Below are 27,439 nucleotides of genomic sequence, written 5' to 3' on the forward strand. Positions count from 1 at the left end.
TTCACAGCAGTGCTGTCCCCTTCGGATTTTAATTTGGAGAACACCGTGAGGGTACTAGTTACACTTCATCCCGGGCATAGCGGTCTTGTGCTGTTACCTTTACCACAGCTCTTGCTTTTAGCAATAAAAAGCCACCGTGAGGAACCTTTTAAACCGATTTTGAACGAAGATGCACGTTGAAGCACATTGTGGGCACCTGCTTTGATTAATGACAATGAACGGCCCGGGCGCCGGGCGCGGTGCGGGGGGAGCGGTGCGGGGGCTCAGAAGCCGCCCCTCCCCTGAAGGCTGCGGGGCTCGGTCACGGCCCCGTTCCCCGCCGGGGCGCGCGGGCCGGCCGTTGGGAGCGAACGGCGCTGACGCCACCGCGCGCGGCCCCGCCCTCCCCGCCGCGCGCAAGCGGCGGCCGTTGCGAGGGCGCCGCCACTCAGCGGCCAGGCGGCGGCTCGCGCCCGCGCAGTGGCTCCCGCCGGCGGCGCTCTCGCGAGAGCGGGCAGCCGGCTCGGGTGCTGGTTGGTGGGCGCCCGCCGGGAAAGCCGGGGCGGCAGCGGGGACGGGGCCTCCGCCGGGCACCGCGCACCGGGCTCAGCGCGCCGCTCCCACGACACCCCGCCGGGCGGCCGCCCGCGCTCCCTCTACCCCAACGCGCAGCCAGCCGGGCGCGGGCCCGCAGCCCCGGCGGAGCGTTGTCTGCGGTGGGGATCATGTCCGCCGGGCAGCAGGCGCCGCCGCCGCCGTCGCAACCGGACGAGCAGCCCGCGCCGACGCCGCCGGGCGCCAACAGCAGCGAGGCCGCGGGGGCAGCTCCGCCTGCCGCCGGCGGCCTGGCCGGAGGCGACGGCGAGATGGAGGTCAGGCGCTTTCCCGCCGCGGGAATCCCCCCCGCACACCTCTCCCCGGCTCCGTGGGGCGCGGCGACGGGTTCCCGGGGCTCCGCGCCCGGCTGCGCGGCGGCAGGTGCCCGCCATGCGGGACGACGCCGGTGGGGCGTCCCCGGGCCGCGTGGGGCCGCGGGAGACAATGGAGGGGCGGGCGCAGGGCAGGGCCGCGCCGCGGCGCCTCCGGGGCGCTGCCGGGCCCGCGGCGGTCGCGGAGGTGGTGGGGGGGGGGGGCTCCATCCTTCGGCTGCCCCTCGCAACGGAGACCGCCGCGCACGAGCCCGTGCGCAGTGCAGTGTTCCTCCGCCGGCCGCCGCCGCGGGGACACGGGGAGGGGAGGCCTGGCCGCCGGGTCACTCGCTTATCTTCTTCGCTGCGGGGTGATGGGAGGGCAAGGGGAGTCCCCCCGCGTCCTCCCGCTCGGGAGCGGGGTTCGTCACCCCCCCGCGCACACTTGTCCGCGCCGAAAGCGCAGAGATCGCACTGGGGCCGTCACCCGCTCCTTGCGAGTCGCCTTCTTCCCCTCCCTCCTCCCCGCAGAGCCCTCCCGGCGTCTGTGCTTCCGGCTTCACTCATGAGCCGGTTCATATTCCAAACTGCAGTAAAGTTCATCCTCCTCTGAAGTACCTCAAAACTTTTTTGTAGGGGGTTGTTTGAGTTCGGTTTCTTTTTTCGTTTGTTTGTTTGTTTTGAGGGGTTTTTTTGGCAGCAGGTGCTTTTTCTAGAAATTTCAAGGGGGTTTGAGCGATTGCTTGGAGATGCTAATTTTATCGCAGCATTGTTTCTGTGTAATGATATGAGGAAACTGGCTGATCCTGCTTGCAGCACTGGGTGTTTTGTACTCTGAGTCATGCTGTAGAGTCCAACCTACTCGATTTAAATAAATTTGTAAACGCCATATTTTTCAGATGAGCAAGTAGCCAAAGCACTGTGGGTAATAAGCCCTGCTTGAGCCTGTGAAAACAGGGCAACTCTGTGCTGGGTCTGAGCGCCTGGAAGCTGCGAAACGTGTGCTCTTGATTTGCCTGTGCTGGAGGGCTTGCTCCGTGCTTGCAAAGTTTGTTCCTTTTTGTGTGGGTTTCAGCTGAAATAGCTTGCTGGTAGTCGTCTGGGAGGTATCTTTTTCTTGTTCTCCAGCTGAACTGCGAGCTTTTGTCATCTTTATTCCACATGACGAGGTCAGATGGCGCACTGCTGCGTTTCCGTGTTTAGCATGTTAGGTATTTCAGAAGGAACGTGAATTTTGTACTGAAGTTTAAATGGTCTTGTGCTTACTGGTAGGTGGGTTTTAGCTAAATCCAGTGGGAAATGAGTAAGAAGATCTGGAATGAGTTTAGAAGATCTTTAGCTATATCTTTTTATGCTCAGTTCTTTATATTTTGGCTGATGAATGAAACACTTGCCTTGGGATTCTTCTGTTTCCTCAAGCCTTACCTGCTAGAGTTTACTGAGGAAACAGCCACCCACAAACATCACATGTTTTGCGTGCCTTTGTTTCTCGTGTTTCATGGGTTTTTTTCTTACTTTTCTGTTCCTTTATTCTACATTGACTGGTAAAGACTGAATTTAGCTCAATTCTTACTTGGCTCAGTTGAACAGATGGTTAATAATGATTTTGGAGGCATCTCGTATATTTCCTTTTGTCACCCTTTCCAGAATTATTTTGTAATGTACTGCCTTAGTGTGGTTTAGCAAGGAAGGATTGTCTCATTGGTTTTGTTTTTACGAACAGAAGATGAAATTACACGTGGGAGGTGATGGAGAGAGAGTTAACCTTATAGAGGAGAGGAGTAGAGAGGGTATAAAAAAAAACCAAAACTGATCTGCAAGAAAAATTGCAGGAAGTCTGTCAAGGATTTCACAGGAAGGGGATGAGAGAGGACTGTTCCTTCCCAACCAACTTGTTTTTCTGTTAGTAGTGGTGCTGTTGGTGGTAACAACAATTATTCGATTTGGTAAATTGTATGGGGAAAACATGCAGTTTGTCTAAATTCCTGCTCTGCTTCCAGGACAAAACTGCAGTCCAGGTTCTTAATCAGACTTGTTCCCTCAATGCAGAATGATGAGGGATTAGGATAATCTGGAAAAAGGGAGAAAAACCTTGAAACTACTCTTGCTTTGGGACTAGAGCTGGTTCTTTCACAGAACTCTCCAGAGGCAGCTTTAGAAGAGTTTTGGCTCAGCACCCTAGAAGCAGCATGCCGAGCTCCTGCACCACAGCTGTCTCTCGCATCCGCATTGATGTGATGCTTTAATGATGGAGCTAAATCGGATTACAGAGAGCTAGCTCTGTCCCTCGCTCTGTGGCAGGGATCTTTGATCCATCTCCAGGTAATTTTACAGTAAGTAACAGCTGACTGTATCAAAGCAGCAAAAGATGCCTGTGCCATCTGATACGGATAGATAGTAATTTGAAACAAGCTTATTCTCTCTTACATAGGTATCTTCTCTTGCTTAGAAAATAAGTTTTTTCTAATTCTTTTTCATCTTAGGAATCTTTTGATGATGCATCACCAGGCAAACAAAAAGAAATCCAGGAAGCGGATCCTACATATGAAGAGAAAATGGTATGTAATATTTGTGAATGTGTACAGCTATCCAGTACTTATGTAGTTGCTTAAAACAGACTGAGTTGTCTGCTTGTTTGAAATCTCTTAACTGGATTTATAAAATATTGTCTAGTCATTTAAAAATATATAAGCAATTTGAAACCAAAAATCATAACCCCCCCTAAGACTCTTCTGCTGTTTAGCATTTTGTTCACTGTTCCTCTATTCTTTCTCCATTTCCATTGCAGCAGTTTTGGGAATAACTGATAATGTGTTTGCCGTTTCTAGGAACTATAGTCCTAGCTGCTCAGAGGTGCTCTAGATTTAGAAGTATGATATAATGGGCAACATTAAAATGTCTTAGGGGAAAAAAATGTAATAGAAGTTGGCAAGTTGCTTTTGAAGTAACCTGTAGAGTTGTCCTTTCTGCAGGGAAGGAAGATTATGAAGAGTTGAGTATTCACTGTCTCAGTCAGAAATTAAAAGATCCACTAGGAAAGTGTCCATAAATTTCTAAATGGCTGCTACCTTACTGTCTCGATGTATGGAATCAGTTGTTTTTATATCACTGTTAAATATAGGAAGATAATCCCAAACTTTAAAACTGCAGGAGCAGCAGTCCTTTGTAGGAAAAGTATCTTACTTTCTCTTTATGAGGAGTAAAAGGAAAGGTTTGGCCCAAGGCTTTGCGTAGGCACTGCAATCTTGTTCAGTTGAAATATGCTTAGTAGGAGGACTTCAAAATAGGCAGGTTCTTTCAAACAGTACAGTTTACGGGTCAAAGTAAATAAGAGTTAGCTTTCACAATTCACTGGAGGCCCTTGTACTTTTCCTAGACTGAAAGGGATTCTGTTAGCTTTTTCTGAAATTTAATTTGTTCTTTATGAAGCTCCAGATACATTCCTAAAGCTTTTGAAGATGGGTAATTCTATGTTTCATGGTTTAGATAGAACTTACTATTTTCCTTGGTTTTATAATATCTTGAAAGTAAGAGATGGAGCTGTCTGTTCTTTGCCATCCAATTACCTTTTCTTTCTCTGTTCCTCCCTATTTTGTTTTCTTCCTGTTTGTAATTCCAGTGTCTGTGACTGCATGTAGAATTTCTTCATATGAAAGCAAAACGGATTCTTGTAATTTGCTGCTTCCTGTGGTGTTTCTTCTTGCCACTGAAAATAACTCAGTCCTCTTCAGCTAATTTCTTAGTGCTACTTCCTGGTAAACTGAAGACCGTGAACTTGGAGTTGTCTCTTCGAGTCTCTAGACAGGCAGGATTGCAAAGGGGGTTGTATTTTACTGTTGAAATAGTGAGAAGATGCACTGGAAGAGAAAACAGGAAAAGTTTCTCTGAGAGAAGGATAGCTCCAGGTTGCAGAGTACAGACTGTTCTTGTCTATGCCCTATCTAAAAAACACAGACAATGTTTGTTAGTCTCTTTAAGGAATATCTGTAAGCACAGTGAAAATGACTTGTGGGGTGTGTGTCCAGTGCCAAAACTTGCGGAATATTCCTTACTAAAATATTAGAATGTGGGAACTTTTGCAATGCGGGTTGTATCTCCTCTACTTCTCCTTTGCACAGCCAATTAAACAAGTGCTTAAAAATAAGGATTAGCAATTTGGATAGTAGTAACATCTTACCTAGTTTAAACTTCAGAAACTGTTACAAAGTAAACAAGAATCCTATGAAGACTGGACAGGAAAACTTGAATTCAGCGGATGTGGATTGTAGCAGTGTCAATCGAGCTTAAACTATAGTTAGAATGAGTCTGACTTTAGTGGTACGTACAGGTTCTCTTTCTGGCTGTTTTTCTTCTCTCACCCCCTATCTTTTTGTCTTTTATGTAGTGCAAGAACTGCTTGCTTTAAGGAGAACACTCACAGAGCTGGCATTGCTCTTGCAAAAGTCTGGAACATATGTTCCCTTTTACTAAAAAAACTCACTTCCTCTAACTGTTCAAGTTGTTAAATACCAGGTTACATTGTGGCAGCTGGCAGAATGTCAGAGGGGCTGCTGTTAGGCTTGGAACTGTTTCCTGTCTTCATTGTCTGTCCTAAAGTCTTGACGTGGCCCTGGGAATATGTGTTGATTCCAAATGGAACCTGTCTCAAAAGAACTGAACCTTTCAGATACTAATGTTGTCCTCTGTAATCTTTTTTGCACACCAGAAACAGCAACTCATATCAAAGGGGGGGCCATCTGATGAGTTAGGCTGAGCGTATCTTAGAGGTCTCTGCTGCTGAAGTAGGTGTTCTGGTTTCTAGCTATGGGCAATTCTGCCCCCTTTTATGCCAGCTCTTTTGCTTATCTTGACACCACAGTGAGGTGGTGTTATCTCACAAGCGGGAAACTAATGTGGTAGAAAATAGTTGTTGCCAGGTTGGTGAGATGAAAAAGTTCATTGACAATGCCATGCATGCTGGGTAGGGGTAAATTTCTGTGAGTGGGACTCTCGTTTTTGATAGAAGGTTGTTAGGGCCACTCTGTGGCCTTGTCTAGTGACACTCATGCGATCTTTGTGCCAAAGTCAGTCTTCAGTCTTAGCTTAGCGCAGGTCTGTCTTGCAACTTTTATCTTGCAGCGTAGCAGAGGCTAGCCTGAACCTAATAAAAGAATATTGAATCTGTCAGCAACAGTCATATTATTGATGTTAATAATCTCTTCTTTTTTATTGTATGTATATATATATATATAAAGAAATGTGAATGTTTAAAAAGTATTTGTAAGCTTTTTCTTTTGAATGAACAGACACTGTAATATCTCACACTTGTTCTACTTAATTTTCCTTGTCAACAGCAAACAGACAGAGCAAACAGATTTGAATATTTGTTGAAGCAGACTGAGCTGTTTGCTCATTTCATTCAGCCTGCTGCTCAGAAAACTCCAACTTCACCTTTGAAAATGAAACCTGGACGTCCACGAATAAAGAAGGATGAGAAACAGAATTTACTGTCAGTTGGCGAGTGAGTGATGACATGTAGACCAGCTTGTACTGTAGTTATGGATTTTATTGTACTTTAGAAGCGTAAGTTAAACTTGCTAGCCTTTTGTCCTGTTATGCTGTGTGTTTTATGCTGTATATATGTGGTTATTTCAACTGTCCACTTGCAAGTTGAGGGTTGCCTAACAAGTCTAGGACTTGTAAGAATTTTATGTTGCTGGTAAGATACTATCATGATTAAAAGTATTTCAGCACAAGAAAAACACAGGTGGAAAAGCAGAGCATTTGTGGCTGTAAATTGTAAGAGTTCATAGAGAACATCAGCATACTGTATCTTCCAAGCCACTTGAAAACCAGAAGTCTAGAAATTTGGATTGCCTTTGTTAACACCTTTGTTGCAGCTTCTATGGCTACAGTATCTCTGTAGCAGTTGGCAGCTGTTCCAGAACCCTTAATACAGTACCATTCCCTGTTTTGTCATTAAAGGCCAGTACTGATGCACACAATTTATCCCTTTCTAGTCACCCTACTCTAGTTTTGGAGCCTGCAAACACTGTGAGCTGGAATGCAAGGGCCATCTTGTCATTAAGAAGCTAGTGGCTCTAAAGAGTTAAAAACTAGTTTTTCAACCGATCAGCTGAACATAAGAATCCTTCTGAAGAAACTTGCAAGACGCATCCTCGGGTGTTTGTGATCTGTCCTGTAATGCCATTAGATTTCATTTGGGAACAGTTTTGTGTCTTTTCAGTTTAGCCAGAAACTTACTTCTTTCTTGCACTTTTTTCAGCTACCGCCATCGTAGAACAGAGCAGGAAGAAGACGAGGAGCTGTTAACAGAAAGCTCCAAGGCAACTAATGTCTGCACTCGATTTGAAGAATCTCCATCATGTGTGTTTCCTCTCTTCGTTTTCTTTTTTCCTCTGTTCTTTTCCTTAAAGATCAAGCCTTTGTTGTTTAAAATTAAGTTTATTTTCATCCTTCCCAAGGACAATGAATCAATTGGGGCAGGGGGGGGGAAGGCAAGAGAAGAAGAAAAAAATAACCAGCACCAGTCTAATGAGACAAAATGTATTGGCAAGAAACTTTGTCCTTTCAGGCAGGCTGGAAAGATGGTCCAGTGCATCTTTTCCTTTAGAATACCTGAGCTACCAGGAAAGAGGCAGCTGGTTTTAAGTCAGTCATTTTACAGTGTTTACATGTGTAGCCTATCTTCTCATACAGTTTAAAGCACCTATGAGCTGCCAGTCCATTTAACAGATAATTCAATATTCTGTTGTTCTAACATTCAACTGTTCTGATCTGTTCTTTGCCAGGGAGAAGGGGAATGACAGAGTTAGGATTTCTATGTATTTTGTGTTCTTGCAGAAACAAACTAAAAAACCCAAATTGTAGAGGCGGCTCACAGAAATTAAATTAATGTGTCCCTGTGTCCCATATGCATTGTCCTTGGAATTTACTGCCTGAAATTTACTGCTTGATTTTATTCTGTGGCTGAGATAATCAGTGTCGCTTAGCAGGCTGGGGATAGTAATTATTTCTACAGATCTAAAATCTAAATACAGATATTTTAGTCTATTCTTTCATGTCTTTTAGATGTCAAATGGGGAAAGCTGCGTGATTATCAGGTCCGAGGATTGAACTGGCTCATCTCTTTGTACGAAAATGGTATCAATGGTATTCTAGCAGATGAAATGGTATGTACATAGCCCATGTTTCTGTGGAATTGTGAACACATGCAATGCAATACAATTTTAGTTCAGCTGTATACATATATTTATTTAAGAGCAGAAAATGCAATATATAATTTGCCTAACATTTTTCTAGTATATTTTAAGTCACTAATGTCAAGAGTCACGGATATCTTACTTTAAATAAACTGTGAAGGCAGTTTCAGAAATAGGCATATAGCAAAGGGAATTCGTCAACCATTATGAAACCCTCCAAATTCAGAGTTGTTCTATAGAATTATGTGTCCTTTATTTTTTACTCTAAGTTGCAGATATTTTGTTAAGGTATTCTCAACCTGCCCTTGTGGACAGAGTGTCATATGTGAAAAGAGCAACAAATGTGGGAACACTTCCTGTTGTTATTAGGGTAAAATGCAGATAGCAGGATATGAGTGTCCTGTGTGGATTGATCTCATCAGCAAGAGCTTTACAAGTGGGAAATTTTCTGGGAAAAATCATGTTAAGATAGATTTAGCCAAAGAGCTGTGTTAAAATTTCTTTCACACCATGACCGCGGACATTTCAGTCAGTGCTGGCCATAGCAGCTTCTCTTTCTGTTGTTTTGTTTTGTTTTTTCTGAAAGACAAGGGATGAAGGCAAAAGAAATTGTAGTAGTTTGACAGGCAGATATATTTTTTCTCTAAGTCATTTTAGTTGTATCTATTTTTCACAAGGAGCACAAACAAAAATGTCATATTTCAGTATGTTGCATTTCTCATGCCTTCTGGTAATTTACTTGCTGTGTAATAAAACTGCTTCAAGATAAATTAGAGACAAATGAATTTAAGTTATTGTGTAGTAACACATTTCATTTCAAAATAGATCAATGATTTTCTTCAACACGTGCTTATGAATAGAGGTTTCTTGTTTATTTTGGATTGATTTTTTTTTAATGGCATGTGTTTGAGTCATAGTATTTTTTGAATTATTTGAATGGTACAAATGATTTGGGTTTTGCATGTCTTCCTTATTTTCATTTTAAGTAAATTATATGCTGAAAATACAAAGTTTTTAATATTTATGTTGAATAATGAACAGAATGCTTAAAAAAAAGAACTTCTAAAGAAGCTCAGTATTTGTTTTCTTCTTTGGCATTGACATCATGTTTTGTGGCCTGTAAAAGGCTCCTTACAGGGTTTTTAATGTCTTCAATTTATTTCAAGTTTAAGAGAATGCATACATTGCATGCATTCAACTCATTGAATGCATGCAGTTTGTGAAGTTCATTGACCTCTTAAATAAATAATCTGAGTATAGCCTAGTCTACAAAATGAGATTTTTCGAAATAATGTTTTCTTGCAAGAATGTCTTATTTGAAAGGTAAGACAAAGTTCTAACTTCGTAGTCCCAGGTTTGAAAAACGTTACTTTTATTATTTTTCTTTAAATGAACTGTGGGAAGCAATACAAGCATTTCCTAACAAAAAGTTTGATGCCTTTTGTGGCTGTTAGTATATTTTAGTGATTTGCTCAGGCTGCTGTTTCTTCCATTATGTACTCAGCTCACTCTTGAGCTTTTTAAAGGTGTTCCTGAGAGATTTTTTTCTGACACATTGTGTTTCTTACAGGGTCTTGGGAAGACACTGCAAACAATTTCTCTTCTTGGGTATATGAAACACTACAGAAATATTCCTGGTCCTCACATGGTGTTAGTTCCTAAGTCCACTCTACATAACTGGATGAATGAATTCAAGAGATGGGTACCCACACTTCGAGCAGTTTGTTTGATAGGCGATAAAGACCAGCGAGTAAGTTTTCATGTGGTTTTTTTTTTTCCTGTGTTTGTACACTGTAAATCCAGCTTGTGATCTTGCTGCCCTTTACCTGTCCTTCACAGGGAAGGATATTACTTGGATTTTGAATGGTTAAACAGTAAGACCTACAAGCGCTACCTACTTAAAATATAAGCAGCTTAGAATTCACATTTGTTGCTCAGCTATTGCTTCATCACTCCGCATTCATAATTTCTTGTCTGAATGTTTTCTCTCTCCTTTTGTGAAGGCAATACACTGTGTAGACCAACCAGACCCAGTAAATTTTGAAATAGGAAGATGAAGTGTTTCGTGTAAAGTGCTGTTGTTTGTATGAATATGTAACTCTGTAAAAAAAGTAATTTGTTTTCCGCTCTGTATAGTATAGTACATTGTATTGGCTGTAACAGCGGCTCTCGAGAGGATTGTGGGGTCTTGTCTCTAAGGAACGGTTTTCTGAAAACAGTTGTCAGCTTAATGTTGGAGGTGCCGAGGTGGGTTGGTTGGTAACAGTGGTACACGAATGGATCTTATTTGGCTTGAATTTTGTCAGTTTTAAGAACAAATATTGTTCAGCCTCTTAGAGCCTTGGTGTTTCAGTCACTGTCTTTTTGTTACTTCAGTATTGGTTCTCTGCTTTTTTTTTTTTAACACAGCAAAGGAACACTTAAAAACCATGGAATATGATGGCACATCTGTAGATTAGTCAACTGGAGTTAGCCATTTATTTATGGAAGGAATAGATATTACTGGTGCAATTCAGATTTTGTCAGCAGGATTTTTTTTTTAATCCTAAAGGCACCTAGCTCTGTTTTCAGAGTTTGTTGGGTTCAAAATCACAAAAATGTTGATGAAGTCATTGGTCCAGGTCTAATATCTTGTGATATATATATGTTTTTTTTTGGTGCATCTTTTTAGAATCCAAAATTTGCTGCTGTTCCTTCAGTGTATCTCTTGCTTATATTAGTTATGCCCTTAACATTAATATGTCTCTGTATTTTGAATTCTGAATAATTACTGTGTAATTACTTTTAACCTTGGATGTTAGCATTCTAGAAATTGTTCAGCTGGCCAAATAAAGCTGTGCTTGAGTTTATTAATTATATTCTAAACCTACTATTTTCTAAACTTGAATAAAAATAAGACCCCACATAAAATTAGTTTCGAGTTCTAATCAGCTGTTGAAAAACCTCATGTCTGGGTAGTCATCTGTAGTTTTAGCAGCTTTGGCACTGACAAAATCATCAAGCTTTACAATGGCTGCATGTTATAGTTCCTTTATAATTAATCTTACCTTTTCTTTCAAATTTAGTAGCAACATTGTCTTAAAATTTTAACAGTGCTAGTGTGTTCTATTTGGTTCAGATTTGACAAAACCTCAGTAATTACGTGTCACCTTGTTGTCTAGGCTGCCTTTGTCAGAGATGTGTTGCTGCCCGGAGAATGGGATGTCTGTGTAACATCATATGAAATGCTTATCAAAGAGAAATCAGTATTCAAAAAGTTTAACTGGAGATACCTAGTTATAGATGAAGCCCACAGGATTAAAAATGAAAAATCAAAGGTAATTTATACTTTAACTGAACGAGATATTTGTGTGGGTTGCTAGGTGGTGATGTGGGGACTAGTAATTTTACGTTTGCTTATGATTCAATGTCCTTCAGTTATCAGAAATTGTGAGGGAATTCAAGACTACAAATCGGCTGCTGTTGACTGGAACTCCGCTTCAGAACAACTTACACGAACTCTGGGCACTTCTTAACTTCCTTTTGCCAGATGTCTTTAACTCATCTGAAGTAAGTCTTCATTTCTGCTAATTGAATTAAAGGAACTTTGTTGTTTTTCCGGATTTGAAAACAGACTTGAATATTGTATAGTTAGGAGTATCAGTTACTGATAATGATAGATTGACAGTGTTTCCAGTGTTGTGCAGTATAGTAGGGTAGACGGTTTTCCCAGCTTGGCCATTTTAAGTGCTCTTGTAAGCTTAGCAGATATGAGAGGTGTTTAAAATCACAATATGAAGATGATCTCTACTGTATTTCAAAAAAGGATTAAACATTATGATGACTAAACCAACTGACTTTGTTCTTATATTTGACTGTGTTACATTATTGTTAATCTTTTCTGTGAGCTGGGAGGTACTATACAATGACCAACAGACTACAGAAAGTAAAACATGTACATAACTGTTTTGATGAAATGGGAGTGTTACAACTGTAGAAAGGGAAGTCTTGTGGTATATTACACTACTGTGGTAGTATGCTGCTTCCAACTGGAATTTGTGCAGTGGAGTGATATGAGCGAATCTTTCTCAGCAGAAAAGGACTCACATTTTTTTTTAAAATTTTTTTTGTCTTCTGATGTTATGAAGATTGTGTTGGGGTTTTTTGTTTGCTTGTTTGTTTTTGTTTAATTATGCTTTTTTGTTTGCTTTGGTTTGTTTTTTAAGATGTTTTGTCACAGACCTTTCCTATAAAAACAGACCAAAAGAAGTGATTTGTTCTTTTACTTACTGCCTGTTTAAGAGAATCACTTGAGTTATATTTATTCACCATTGTAATGGCATTGCACCTTGAAAGGAGACTTCTTACTTATCAGTGGTTTTGTTGATACAGGACTTTGATTCCTGGTTTGATACAAACAACTGTTTAGGGGATCAAAAGTTGGTGGAACGTCTCCATATGGTAAGCCTTTCTGCTTTTTGTATAAATAACTATTTTAATGCTTCTTGTGACAGAGTATTAGGTCGAAATACCTTATTCCAGAAACTATGGTAGACTTTTAGAACAGGTTGCTGAAGCTCAGGAAATGATCTGTTTATTGAAATTGTTTAGGTGGGAAAGAAGGGTTGATAGTTCTGACTTTCAGGGTTCTGAATACATTAAAAATATTGGCTATGAAGAGACCAAATATTTCAGTCAAGCAAAATTAACAAAGGATCAAGGGGTGTAGAATCATCTGAAAGATGATTTTGGCCTAACCTTTGAGTCTTCTGAAGAAAATGCATGTATGTTCCCATGTATAACATGTCCAGATAGACTGCTTTTTGCTAGGATCTGTAGTAGGTCTGTTGTTAGAGCATTTATGGCAGAGAATATCTGCACTGTTTTTGTCTATTGACCTGTTCAGTATTTCAGCTTCCAAAACATATTTAATGATGCAATCTCTTTCAGGTGCTACGACCCTTCCTTCTGCGTCGCATTAAGGCTGATGTGGAGAAGAGCTTACCTCCAAAGAAGGAAGTGAAAATTTATGTGGGTCTCAGCAAAATGCAACGAGAATGGTAATGGAGATACTTGGCTGTGCCGTGGTTAAGGCTCAGGAGGAATGTGCTGCTTGTGACTTGATTATTGTGTGGAACTCGATTTAATTCCTCCTAATGTACTAAATACCTTCCAACTCATATGTATCGCCTTGTGACACTTTTGTGATGACAAAACCATGCATCTCAGTGAGAGTTATCGGACGAAATGGGGGTGGGGGGGTGAGCTTTTGACTATACTTACTATTTAAAGAAAGGTCAACTCTGTTTTCAAGTCACAAAAGTTTTTTCTTTCTTCAATATAGGTATACACGGATCTTAATGAAGGATATAGATATATTGAATTCAGCTGGGAAGCTGGACAAAATGAGACTGTTGAATATCCTCATGCAACTGCGGAAATGCTGCAATCATCCATACCTCTTTGATGGAGCAGAACCTGGTCCACCATACACAACAGATATGCATTTGGTCACCAACAGTGGCAAAATGGTAGTATTGGACAAATTGCTACCCAAGTTGAAAGAACAAGGTAAGCATCTCATGCTTGTGTGAAAAGAGTTTGTTTTGACAATAACAATGAAAGTTAGTGCTTCTTAATGTTTGCACATATCCTGGCAAAAGCAGGCACACTTCTGCCAGGAGTTTGGTTGGTTTCTGGCATGATACCAGCTTGTCAAGCACTGTAGCTTAAATGGTTGATACAAAAACAGTTTTTGAAAGTGCCTTCATAAATAATTGGATAACTAGGTCATTATGGCTTTTAGTAACTTAAATTTTTTTTTTGATTTTGTTGTTTTTGGGGTTTGTTGGTTTGGTTTCATGGTGTTTTGTTGGTTTTGATTTGGATGTATTGGTGGTTGGTTGGGTGGTGGTGATGGGGTTTGTTTGTTTTTGGTATGATTTTTTTGTGGTGTGTTTTTTGGTGTGTGGTTTTTTTATTTGTGTTGGGTTTGCTGTGTTTTTGTTGTATATTTTTGTTGTTTTTTTTCATCCCAGCTAATCTGAGACCAAAGAAGCCATCAGTTGGTCTGGGCTTTAGGTTTGCTTTCTCAGCATTATCAGCTGTTTGAAAGATTAATCATGCGGTATTTTAGCCACTCCTTTGATCTACCATGAAGTACCATTTCAGATTCAAAGTCTTCGTGTAAGGTTAAAGTCGAATCCTTTGTGGAATGTTCTTTCTTGCTGGATATGATTTTGAGCAGTACCTGAGTTTTTTCAGTGAGTTCTTTAACGTAACTGAGTGCTCCCCCATGTTTACGTGCCTTAAAGTTCTTTGATAGTAGGGACAAACCTCTGTAATACGTTACTGTAAAACTCAATCACCGCAGAATTTTTTACTCTGGAATAAATGTTTAACTCATTATTTCAATGAATATGCTGAAGTAACTTGGCTAAAGGAGCAGAGGAAGGCTTGTGACTGGGGAGACACTGCAGAACAATAAACCCAAGTCACAACCTCAGCCTGGGTTAATATAAAATTAACCTGTACTTTGTATCCAGGTGTCGTTGAAGCAGCTGTGGTGATGCACATCTTTGTAAGGCTGAAAAAGAATTCAGTGCTTATTGTGCTTTTTTTGGTGTTCGTTTCTTTCTGCTATGAGGCTTCTTGTTGAGACATGGCAATTAAAATCGGCCTGGTCTTTAATCAAATTACCGTATTAAACAAAACAGAGTTTGTTATCACAGCCTGAGTCCAAAGGACAAAAAAAAAAACAGACTAGGAAATATAGAAGGAAATGCAAGCTCTGGAGTATTCTGTGTTTTACTTAAATCTCTCGAGTAGGTTGGAAACTGTTGTGTCTATATGCATAAATTACTGTACATTTACATTTTCTGGAGCTTGTTCTTCGCAGGTAAGTAAACTGACAAGTCCTTAAGAAGAACTTACTTTATTTCTAGATACCTTAAATCCAAACCAAATCCTTCAAAATTTCATTCTTTGTTCTCCTTGGATGTTCTTATATTTGTGTTATCATCTTACTCCGCTGTGTCTGGCAACATTTTAATGAGGACTACAACAGAAAACAAAAGCCAGAAAGCAGCCACTAACTACACTTCAGTAGCCAGTAAGACAAGCAAACCCCGCAGCACGTACAGGAGCCTGCCGGTTGGTAGTGAAACAGCTCTAACAGCTGCAATTTTAAATATAAAATAAACAGCAAGTAATCAGTTAGTAGCAAACAAACAAACAAACAAACAAAACCAACAACCCCTAAAGCGAGAAAAGCAGATTCAAATCATGTATAACATAACCACAGTTATTTAAGAATGTATCCAACATCAAACAGAACATTTCGACAGTGCAAAACCCGCAATTCCTTTTGCACCAACCTAATAGTTGAAGATGTCCCTGCTCATTGCAGGGGGTCGGACTAACTAGATATTCTTTAAAGGTTCCTCTGAATCCAAACATATGATTCTATGATTATATATTGGGCTCTGTAATTCATAGAAACATTTTAAGTTAAATGAGATCTCTAGTTCTAATGGCTGCTCAACAAAAATACTGGTTTTTTCCAATATGTGCTCTTTTATATATGTATATTTACTCTTGAAAATTTATCTTCATTACGTTATTTAAATCAATCTTTTTATTTCTAACTGCTTCTTAGTAAATGCAACTGTCCTCTTTCCCTTTCTGATAATCCAAACTTGCATAGTTTGATAAATCTTAAGTTTTGGTGAAAAAATAAAGCTTTAAGAAAGCTTTTTACCCAAACAGGTTCAAGAGTCCTAATCTTCAGTCAGATGACAAGAGTCCTAGATATCTTGGAAGATTACTGTATGTGGCGAAATTATGAATATTGTAGACTGGATGGACAAACACCACATGACGAGAGACAGGTATTTCAAATTTTAAGTATTTCGCTTAAGTAAAAATGAAACAAATGTTTTACGAGTACTAACTGATACATTCCTTTTATTTATTTAGGCATCTATTAATGCATATAATGAACCTGGTAGCTCAAAATTCGTGTTCATGCTGAGTACACGGGCAGGAGGCCTTGGAATCAATCTGGCTACTGCTGATGTTGTAATTCTGTATGATTCAGACTGGAATCCACAAGTAGATCTTCAAGCTATGGTAAGAATCCAGCTGGAAATGACCTTCCTTTTTATTTTCTTTTTCACAGAACTTTCCTAGAGTTACGTGTTCGGCATGATGTATTATTTCCAAAGCAAAATGGTCTTTTTCCTGGTTTAGCACCAGAGCAATATTTTTAAGACTAATTTTCAGTTCCAGTGCAGCTTCCGCTGTGTGGAACCCTTAGTCACACTTTGGCTATGCAGTGATTTATGCAATGGGAAATGCTGGATATATGCTACAGTACTCAGTAGTATTTAATGAAAATAACATATTTTCTTAAAAAAAAAAAACCCTAGCATAGTGTGTGTTAATTGCAAAACTATAAAGCTTTACTTCTGTGGGGAGTGTAGGTGAACGTGTTTGCACTGTGTTCCCTGATACCTTAGAAAAGAGACAACAAAAAGCTAAATGAAGCTTCTAAAAAACCGCTTTGATGGTGGTGATAAGTGAGCAAGCTCCTTTTACCAACCATCTTTAATTTTCTTTTGAAGTATATTTGCATGTATCTCCAGCCTCAGGAGTGGTGTCAAGAATACTACTCCACTGCATAAGAAAGTAAAGCTATTTAAAAAACATCAGTGTTTTTTGACAAATGAGGTGTTTCAGTGACAAATCTTCAAAATTTATTTGTAATTATTTCAGTTAAGCTGTAAGTTCTCAAGTAGTTTAGCAAAAAATCAATTCACAAGAATGACGGAACTGGTGTCTGGAAGCTAAAGCGAGATACTTCCAGGTACCACTAAAGGTGTATGCTTAAAATACTAATTCCCAGAGTGACTAATGATTTGCCAGTCAGGTGGGGTGGTGCCTTGTATTTTTTTTCTTGAAATAGTCATAGCAAAACTGAAGTTTTGAGACAGGCAGCTTTTGGGCAGTACAGAGACACCTTCTTAAATACTTTGATTTTACAGAAAGTTACATAAGGTTAGAAGCATCCAGTCTTCAGTCCTCTGTGATTTAACAACACCCTCCTCCCCAGTTTTTAGGTATGACGTCTAGAGAAGACTCATTGTTATTTAAGAAACTTGCAAAACCCCAAAACTTGCAATGCAGATAAGAATGTGCTGTCTTGGGTAGCCATGTTAAATGGATGGCTAAAGATTTAACTAACTTATGCTGTTCCATTTTGTAAATTAGGATGTTGAAACTAATGACAATTAAAGACTAATTATATCGTCATGCTGGAACCAAGTACTGATTTTTTTTTTTTTAATGACTTTTTTTTCCTAGGATCGAGCGCACAGGATTGGCCAGACAAAGACTGTTCGGGTGTTCAGGTTTATCACAGACAATACTGTGGAAGAAAGAATAGTGGAACGTGCGGAAATGAAACTCCGGCTGGATTCCATCGTCATTCAGCAAGGCAAGTATTTGAAGGGAATATGTAGATATGATGTGTTTCTCTTATTTTTTTTTCACAACTTGTAAACTATAGTGACACCATCTAGTAAGAGTCAATGAAAAAGTTGCTTTTGCCTCAGCCTTTGTGCTCAGAGTGCAAAGGCCTAGTCCCCTTGAGAGTGTATTTTCTTTCCCCTCTCCTCCTTCCTTTCCTCCTTCTAACTGTTTGTTGACCCCCTTAGTGATACATCCATACAAGTGGGTATAGTCAGGTTTGGGGTTTTTTTGGTTGTTTTTTTAAGCACTTAACAACTTCTTTGAACTAGAGAAATTACTGCCTTGGCTCTTTTTAATAGCTGGGGAGAGGTGATGACAATGTAACATTTGTGGTTGACTTGAATGGGATCAGTAACTTTATTTCTGGGGGAAAAAAAAATCACCAAAAAACATACACCATTACAAAGCTTATATAGAACGCAATGTCTAATAGAGCAGATGTATGTGGTCCCTGGCTAGATTTTGCGGGTGGGATTTTGTGTTTTTGTGGGTTTTTATTTGGAATTTCCTTTACTGAGAGAAAAGGATACAGCTTTAACTTGGAAATGTTAAGGGGAGAAAAATCATGTATTGTTGTTTCCGTAACATTAGCCCTTTAGTTAGTTGCTATCCAACAATGCTTTTATCTTCAGGAAGACTGGTGGATCAAAACCTGAATAAACTTGGGAAGGATGAAATGCTGCAAATGATCAGACATGGAGCAACACATGTGTTTGCCTCAAAGGAGAGTGAGATTACGGATGAAGACATTGATCACATTTTGGAAAGAGGTGCAAAGAAGGTGAGATAAAGTGGATGGTTTTTGTTGTGTGTGGGTTTTTTTCTTTTGTTTTTTTGTTTGTTTAAAATGAAAAAAAAAAAAGGAAGCCCAGCTGTAGACTTAAGTATGATGGTAAGATAATGTAGACAACAACTTCCTTGTAAGCTGGAGAGAATTGGGTTTTTGCTGTTGGGGGGTTTCAGATTGGTCAAACGTATTTGGTTTTTCTACTGTAATAAGTGAGGTGTTTTATAGTGAAGTACCTTTCAAAACTGCTCCTGTTCTTTTCTTCCCCCTCCCCCCAAGACTGCGGAAATGAATGAAAAGCTTTCAAAGATGGGTGAAAGCTCACTCAGGAATTTCACAATGGATACAGAGTCCAGCGTGTACAATTTTGAAGGAGAAGACTACAGAGAAAAACAGAAGGTAACATTTAAATTTCTTTCGGAGGAAAGCACTGATTTGTATAATTGAACCATATTTTTTTAAGAAGTGTTGGTTAAAATGCTATGTAATTTATGAAAATAATAAGTTTTATTACTTACTTAATGAAGTAGATGTAGACCTACTTATTCTTAATAATGATTTTTTTGTGGGATTTGATTTTATAGATGGCATTTACAGAGTGGATTGAACCACCTAAACGAGAAAGAAAAGCCAATTATGCTGTGGACGCTTACTTCAGAGAGGCTCTTCGAGTTAGTGAGCCAAAAGCACCCAAGGTGAGTTGACTAATTAAAAAAAAATTAATTGTTCAAATATGCATGATAAATGGCTAAAGTTGAAATCAACAAATTGGTCTGAATTCATAAAACAGCTCTGGCTTTTACAAATAGGGGTGTCAATTTAGATTTTAAAAAATTCAAAGGGTTTGATACAACCTTCTGTGAGAAAAAGGTAAGAGCAGGATGAAACTTGTAAGATGTTAAGGGAGGGTAAGACCACGGTCTTTCTTTTATTTTTGTTTTTATATATTTAAGCAGCTGGGGATTTTCCTCACCTTGGAGGATTTCCTTACTGGTCCTCAGAACACCGAACTTTGCTCAAGGGGATGTATGTGTGACTGTCCCCCCAGCCTCCTCTTCCCAAAAGACCCTCTCCCCTTTTCTCACGGGTCCTTCACTTGTAGAGTTCTTCATGTTGTAGTTGTCTTTTGCACGGTGTGGCCTTTCTTTGTTTTTATTAGAGTCAATGCATTTTTGTAAAAATAAAGGTGGGGTTTTTGCTCATAAACTGAAAGCAGTTAGTACAAGCAGATTCTGGATGTGAAAGTACAAACTTTGTATGTATTTTCAGGCACCACGGCCTCCAAAACAGCCAAACGTACAGGACTTTCAGTTCTTTCCTCCACGCCTGTTTGAACTACTGGAAAAAGAGATTCTCTACTACAGGAAGACAATTGGGTACAAGGTAATAGAGGAAGCCATGCATTGCATCAGTGCGTTTTATTGCAACAACTTACTGCAACAGCAGGAGCATATGTACTTTCCTGCCTTTCACACTAATTTAAAGGAAATAAAATGCTGTTGATTTGAACAAAGGATTAGGTTGTATTAGCAGAAAAGCGACAATTAGTAATTAGCAGTTATCTATGAAAAATACATCAAATTTTACAAAATGCAAAACTTTTCAGGTACCTCGTAATCCTGACCTGCCAAATGCAGCCCAAGTACAAAAGGAAGAGCAGCTGAAGATTGATGAGGCTGAACCGCTTAATGATGAAGAGCTAGAAGAGAAAGAGAAGCTTCTAACCCAGGTACAGTTTGTTCTCTAGTGAGACCGAAATCAGCCGCAGCTTGCGTGTGTTGTACAGGAACATTTCTTAGTCGTCAATCACACATGCCGTAGTGAACACAGCTGCAAATTTTGGTTCATGTTGAAAAGAGATTTAACATGAGGTTTGTCATGGGCCCAGATACCTTTGAAGAATGTGCCCCAAATTAGCGTATTCAATTTTTACTGAATTCTACGTAGTGGGTAGTGTCCCTCTCTTAAAGGGGATATAACTTGAGTAGGTATTTAATTAGGTAGCATGTAAATAATTTAAAACAGGTTAATGCCTGTTACTCCTTATTAGGTTATTAGATTTTTGTGTTGTCTTTTGGAGTGGAGAGGACTTACAGGACAAAATCTCATTTGAGTAGTTATGCATTGGAATGGTTCACTATTAGAAACAGTACAATCTTAACATGGCTGGCTGGATGATTGACTGCCAACTGTTTGGAAAAGTTATTGCTAACATGAACTTGACCTGTATTGGCAGCCAAGAGCCTCAGCATTACTAATTCTGTCCTTACTGAACATCAGCACATCATTAGACCTTTTGAGAGAGAGTGACTGGAGAAAATGGCATCTGAGGCACTTGCTGGGCCTTTTTGACAAAACAGAGAGACTACTTGTGTCACTCGAGGGATTTTTCTTCTTCACAAGTGATCCCATGTTCTCTTTCAGAGAATATTGGTAGGAGTGGTGAATTTGTGAGCTGAAGACTGTTTTATCCAAAATTAGTAGGTAGTTAGAGAACAGTGGTAACCATGATGTAGTATGTAGATGGAGAGAGCACAGTGACTGCAGAAAAGAGGGTTTTTTTCTGCTAACATTAAACCACAGAGAAAGCAGAGGCTTATGACTGTTGGAATTATGGAAATGTTACAGGCGTTTTAAATAAGTCTATTGAAAGAAATGTGGAGATAGACAATTCCTGAACTTGTGTGCAATGTTTCCTTTTGATTGCTATAAAGGGATTCACTAACTGGAATAAGAGAGATTTTAACCAATTCATCAAAGCTAATGAGAAGTGGGGCCGTGATGACATAGAAAATATAGCGCGAGAAGTAGAAGGAAAAACCCCCGAGGAAGTCATTGAGTATTCAGGTAACTTGGTTTTTTAATTAGTCACCTTCACAAGTCCATATCTAATGCTGCTTTCCTAGTTTGAACTGCTGCTGAGCGTGGTAAACATCTCACTCCTGAGAATTTCTTACGTGGCTCTTTATGACTTTCAAGGATAGAATTGTACAGATGGATTTGGGATCGACTGATCTAGATTTTAGCATGTTTAGCCCCCGCATCACTAAAGCTGCACTGAAAGGTGCATACAAACTATTGCAGGCCTACTTTAACATTTCCCAAATCTACTCTAACTGGATAGTGTTGTCATCTTGTTAATTTTGCAAAAGGAAATGCTGAGAACAATACTTAGGTGGAGAGATTTAACTTTTCCTCATATTCATGATCCAGTAGTTTTCTTGAATCTTTACACCATTATTACCTCAGCCTCATCAGGAGGGGGATATGGTAACCATTTTGTGACAAAATACAATTCAATGACTGTTGTTTTTTGTAACCTAAGAGGACTTGGCTGCTTACTGATGTCTCAGGAGCATTTTCTACTGTAGTGCAGCTGCAAGGTCCTGGAGTGAAATTTCTAAAGGTATATGGCAGGTTACAGATGTGATAAATTCTTTTTAAAACCTCTTATATTTAAACATAATCTAATTGTCTTTTAGACACTTGCTCTTGTCTTGGTGCCTCAGTTGCCCTCTCACTTGCTCTGATGTATTGCTGTTACATCAGTTTCCATTTGAAAAATCTTTTTCCTTTGAGAAGGAGACAGGCTAACAAAAACCTTTCTAGCCTATATTGCACCTCATTTAAAATGAGAACTCCATCAAACTAGTGTTTGTAAATACTGCAACACATGGTTTCAGAAAGTGAAGATGGTTTGCCAGGTAAAGTCATGCCTGGTTTGATACAGCAGCGAGTTCTGGTAAAAGGAAGTTAAAAAAAAGATGCCATAAAAAAAAGATGAAATAAAAGGTTAGGTAAAAACCTAACCTTTAAGATGATGAAAAGAAACTAACCAATTGTTCTGTTCTTAGCTGTGTTCTGGGAAAGATGCAATGAACTCCAAGACATAGAGAAGATCATGGCTCAGATAGAAAGAGGAGAAGCCAGAATTCAGAGACGAATCAGCATCAAAAAAGCACTTGATACAAAGGTATCTCTGCTGGGGTTCTTCCTTTATTCCCTGCGCCAGCGAGGGGAGATGCAGGGCTCTCTCTCACCAATGTCACTAACATACTAAGATGACATGTTGGGCAGGGTGTGGGTGTTTGCTGCTTTTTGCATATTCCTCAGCAGTTGCTTCTTACACGTTTTCTATTCTATAGAATTGCTATCCTGCCTGATATAGCTATAATGGTAGCTTTAGGTATGGCCTAAACTCTTGTTTGTAACAATCATCTTTAATTCGTACTGCCATATAACAAACTCCCAATAGCCTCCTTGCTTTTTGAAGAAGCAGAATTTCTGTTGGACCTGTGTAACTGAAAATTTTAATTTTATATATATGTTTATATATATGTACATTGTGTTTGGAGGACATAAAAGGAGAAGTTTTTTCATTCTCATCCATGTTTTACCAGCCAAGGTTTAAGTAATGAACAGGTATTTAGTAAATTAAGATGGTGTATTAGAATTTCCTTGTCTTCATGTCATGGTTTAACCCGAGCTAGCAACACAACCGTGACAGCCACTCACTCACCCCCTCCCCCAGACCCCTACAGGGGAGAGAATCGAAAGGGAAGGGAGAAACCTGGATTGAGATAAACACAGTTTAATAAAATAACAAAATACTAACACACTACTAGTAAAAATACGTATATATGTATATAATAGAAATAAAAGATACTCAAGGCAGTTCCTCATGAACTCTGTCCAAAACAGAACAACCAGTCCCAGCAAGCCACACCTGCTCCTAAAGCTGATCCCAGAGAGAGAAAAAGAGAGGAAAAAGGCAGAAAAGCCCAGAGGCCTCTGCAAAATGGCAAAAGGCCGGGCTAAATGTGACAACTGAACCTTCCTGGCTACCCCTAGAGAGAGAGAGAGAAGAACCAGTGAGATCAGTAAAGCCAAAAATAGAAGTTCCCAACTCTCCTTAAATAATTAGCATAACACTAATGGGATGGAACACTCTTATTGATCAGTCTGGATGTCAGTCAAGCTCTGCCCCATCCGTGCCCCCCTTCCTCGATGTTTCACACCTGTGGGCAGAGCACTCAGAGTGCCCCCGGCTCTCAGACCAGTGCTGGGCTGTTATCTCTTGTTTTCAGACTAAGTCCAAATAATGAGTGTGCTAGCTATGGAAAAGAAAGGTTTCTAACTGCATGAAGAAAATTACGCCATTTTCAGTCAAACCAGCACACTTAATGTAATGTATTGCTTTCATATAAAACAGTTCCATGCTAATTCTGAACTATTTCTCTAGTTTTATGTGATTTGTTTTGTTTAGATTGGCAGATACAAAGCCCCTTTCCACCAGCTAAGAATATCGTATGGTACCAATAAAGGGAAGAATTACACTGAAGAGGAGGATCGCTTTCTGATCTGTATGCTTCACAAGCTGGGATTTGATAAAGAAAATGTCTATGATGAATTAAGACAGTGCATCCGAAACTCCCCGCAATTCAGATTTGACTGGTTTCTCAAGTCCAGAACTGCAATGGTATGTATTATTCTGTTTTGCTTTTTGTTCATCAATGCCTCTGAGAACACATATACCAGGCTAATTAAAAATCTTCTGAAATACTGAGGTATGTGCATGTGTACTATTTATTAAATTTTTATAGACTTCACAAAAACTGTAGCGGATGGCAAACACAGTAACTTAAAAAGTCTTATAGGAGGAGAAATTCAGAATTCCAAGGTACCATTTTTCAAAATCCACATGAATTTAAATACAACCCTTTTCTAAAAAGCAAACATCTGCTATCAAATCCATTCTTGTAAAGCCAGCCGCTATCAAAAATATGTAATTTCTTTTTTGCTCTGCTAGATACAGCAAAAAAACTTAACTATTTACAGGCATTTGTAATATTAGAATATGATTTTTACATTAAGTGGCTGCCTAGTGTAATAAGTGAGTATGTTGTGCAATTTAGGAGCTGCAAAGGAGGTGCAATACTTTAATCACCCTGATTGAAAGAGAAAACATGGAACTGGAAGAAAAGGAAAAGGCAGAAAAGAAGAAACGTGGACCAAAACCATCTTCGGTAAGATTTTTAAAGGCATTTCTGTGGAAAAGCTCAGTTGACGACAGGGCGCTTTGTTAATTGTCTAGGAAGAGTAATATCTAAAGTTAGTGGAAATCACAACAACAATAAACCTTAACAAGAGCTGCTTAAAGTTCATGCTGTCATTCAGCTGGTGCAGTTGTGGATGTCAAATTAAGGAAAATAGGTTCCAAAATTGTAGCTCCCATGAAATGGCATTCTAGAGCTAGATTTTGGAAAACAAGCACATGCTTGACTGCTCTTCTTGCTGATTAAATTTAAAGCACTGCTAAACACACAGGCTTATTTTGTAAATACCAACTTCATCCATTTCCTTGCCTGCAATTGTTGTTGCCTAGAGCAGTTATATCAAAAAGTTAGAAGCAAAACTTATTTGCAGACGTGTAGAAATCAGTAAAGAGTGGTAGATTAATAAGTTTCATAGAACTGTTCACAGAATATTTAAATGTGTATTTAGAAATACCATTTTCTAAATAGAAAGCTTTATAACATCTTTGTTTGCTTCTATACATGTTTTACTTGTATGAAATCACACTCTTCCAGACGTGGAAGAATACAAGACAACAGCTATCCTGGATAGGATGTGCATATTTGCCATATTACATTTTAAAGCTGCCATGGTTGTAAATCATCTCTGTCTGTTCTGACTTGAAATGCACTGATTGCTTGCTGTCTTTTTGTATCACAATAACTTATTTGTAAAACTTACCTTACAGGCACAGAAGCGCAAAATGGATGGTACTCCTGATGGGCGTGGAAGAAAAAAGAAGCTAAAGCTGTGAATGCAGAATTTTTGTAATCACTAAATTTTAAAAGTAGTTCTTTAATTTACGGGTCTTCATAAGATGTACTGTATAATGCTCAACTATTATGTCATTAAAGGACATCGGGTTCATCTGTTTACTGAACTAGAAACATAGTACTTAATGTAGTTTCACTTTTTTAAATGCAACAGCTGTGCTGAATTTTTTTTACCATTAACACTTGAAGTAATAAATAGGCTTCATTTATTAATAAAGTTTCATGTGACTTTTTTCATTTATGTTTTCACTTGGATACCTATTTAGTCACCCCTCAATATTTTTGTCCCCTTAGGGTGTTACGAACACCTCTGCCATTATGATCAATACAACTATTGAGTTGTAAGAAGCCATTGCCCATCAAAAGGCATCAGTGTTGTGTAAGCAGGAAGGACCGGGTATGCGCAGCACAGCGAAGAGCCAACCCACAGCACTTCACCTGCCCTAGAAGATGACATCAGTCTAACTCCTTATACTTTGTGTACCCTAAACAAAAACGCTGAAGCCTTCCTTTCCAAGCATCCCTTTTCACAAATCATGTCCAAACACCATCCAAACCTCAAAGCAAGCCAGGATTTTGTTTACAACTAGCCCAAATAAAAACCTTGACAGGAAGCAGAAGGGAAAGATGTATTAAACAGCTGAGCAGCACTTCATTGGTGCTGGCAATGCCCAAGTGCCAGGATGCAGCAAGAGAAAGGAACTAAACTTTAATCTCTCAAATGGCATCCTACTAATTACAGAAAACCTACTTTATTTCACATAGAAGTAAAAAGTATTTGCTCTAGATGATACAAGTGTGTTCCTCTGGTGCCATCTGGCAAAATAAGCTCCCTGGTAGCAGTGTTTGCCTCCATTCTGATGCAATCACATCTGTACCAAGCAAAGTAAGAGGCAGTTATTGCACATTATGGGAAAGCTGTTGTAAGTACTATTGTTTGAAGTACTTGGATCTGTTGAAGCGTGTTTGAAAGCACTTCCTGCTGGCACATAAGCATTAACATGTTTTTCTAGTGTGGCTTAACAATATAACTCCAATTCACATTGATCACATGTAATGGTCTCCTTACAGCCAACTGCAATTACAGCCTTACCTGTGTGTCTCCCACTGCTGTTCGTACCTCTGAGGTCCTCATTAAAATTTGAAACAAAACTGCTGGTATCACTAATTGAAAAGAACACTATCATCTACCGCTTAGCTTCCATTCTAATACTACCACCATCTTCCACAGAATATTAAAACCAAATCAAAACGCAAAAAATGGTTATATGAGAGCTAGATACTATACAAGTCAAGTCATTAAACCCAGCATCCTTTTAAGCCCCAACCTACCATGGTGGATATGAAGGTACGTTTATATTCAACAATTAAAGACAGACTAGCTCTTCAGCTGCATTTAAAGGCTGTGGTGGTAACTCTTCCCCAGCAGAGGACATCACATGGTGGTAGCCGAGACTTCTTTTGCCATTGTGCCTGCGTGCATCTTCCTGCGATTGGACTGTGTAAATAGTGTGAATGTACCGTTCTCAGACAGCTGCCACCTTCAAACAAACCAACACAACAAATAAAAACTCAACAAACCAGAACAATCCCGCCATGCACAGTTCACTATAAACTGGAAACACCAAGGAATCAGACTGATGTCCCAAGTTTGCTGCCAAATATGTCTAATTAAAGTAAATGGCACGATTAATCTTTTCTTGACACAGACTGCTGAAGTAGGTCAGATAAACAACGCCCTAGTAAAGCCCATTTCTTTCTAGTGTTAACATAGAAAGGCTACTGCATGTATCTAACAGAACACTAGTCTTAGTTCGCCCCACTTCAGGAGAGCAAAGACAGACTTCAAGGAATTTGAGTTAATCTTACTTAAAGCAGCATGCACATCTTTTTAATTTCATACTGTATACAAACCAATTACCCTTTTTTTCTTTTTTTTTTTTTTTTTTCCTTCCAGTTGCAAGAAAATCGAGTCTAATTTCTTAGTTTTGTCCTGTGTAAAAAGGCCCCCATGGTAAGCTAAACCAGTGGCTTTGTCTCCCAGTCACAGGTGCATGTCTGCAATACCAGCAAGGCTGCAGAAAGGCAGCTCAGCGTTACAAAGCAATGCTGCTGCTGGCGAGAGGGAATGTAAATGTGTAAACGTGTTGCTGAAGTCAGAAATCTGTGGCTGACTAACACAGTGCCCATGATTACTTGCATGCT

General features: G+C 39.6%; 1 protein-coding gene across 1 annotated transcript; it reads left to right on the forward strand.

Moving 5' to 3' along the window:
* The first annotated feature begins 196 nt into the window (after positions 1-196).
* On the forward strand, positions 197-25,444 carry SMARCA5 (SNF2 related chromatin remodeling ATPase 5). The gene is given in 25 exon segments (XM_080343438.1): positions 197-696; positions 698-851; positions 3,371-3,445; positions 6,221-6,387; positions 7,153-7,253; positions 7,959-8,059; positions 9,660-9,839; positions 11,251-11,406; positions 11,507-11,638; positions 12,461-12,529; positions 13,019-13,128; positions 13,413-13,639; positions 15,836-15,957; positions 16,046-16,198; positions 17,432-17,568; positions 18,236-18,380; positions 18,666-18,785; positions 18,971-19,081; positions 19,656-19,769; positions 19,993-20,115; positions 21,101-21,233; positions 22,241-22,359; positions 23,653-23,865; positions 24,302-24,412; positions 25,150-25,444. Coding segments are annotated over 25 exon segments (3,627 nt in total). The 5' UTR covers positions 197-208; the 3' UTR covers positions 25,216-25,444.
* The last annotated feature ends 1,995 nt before the right edge of the window (positions 25,445-27,439 follow it).

This window comes from Nesoenas mayeri (genome assembly GCF_963082525.1).
Source record: "Nesoenas mayeri genome assembly, chromosome: 4".
Taxonomy (NCBI): Eukaryota; Metazoa; Chordata; class Aves; order Columbiformes; family Columbidae; genus Nesoenas; species Nesoenas mayeri.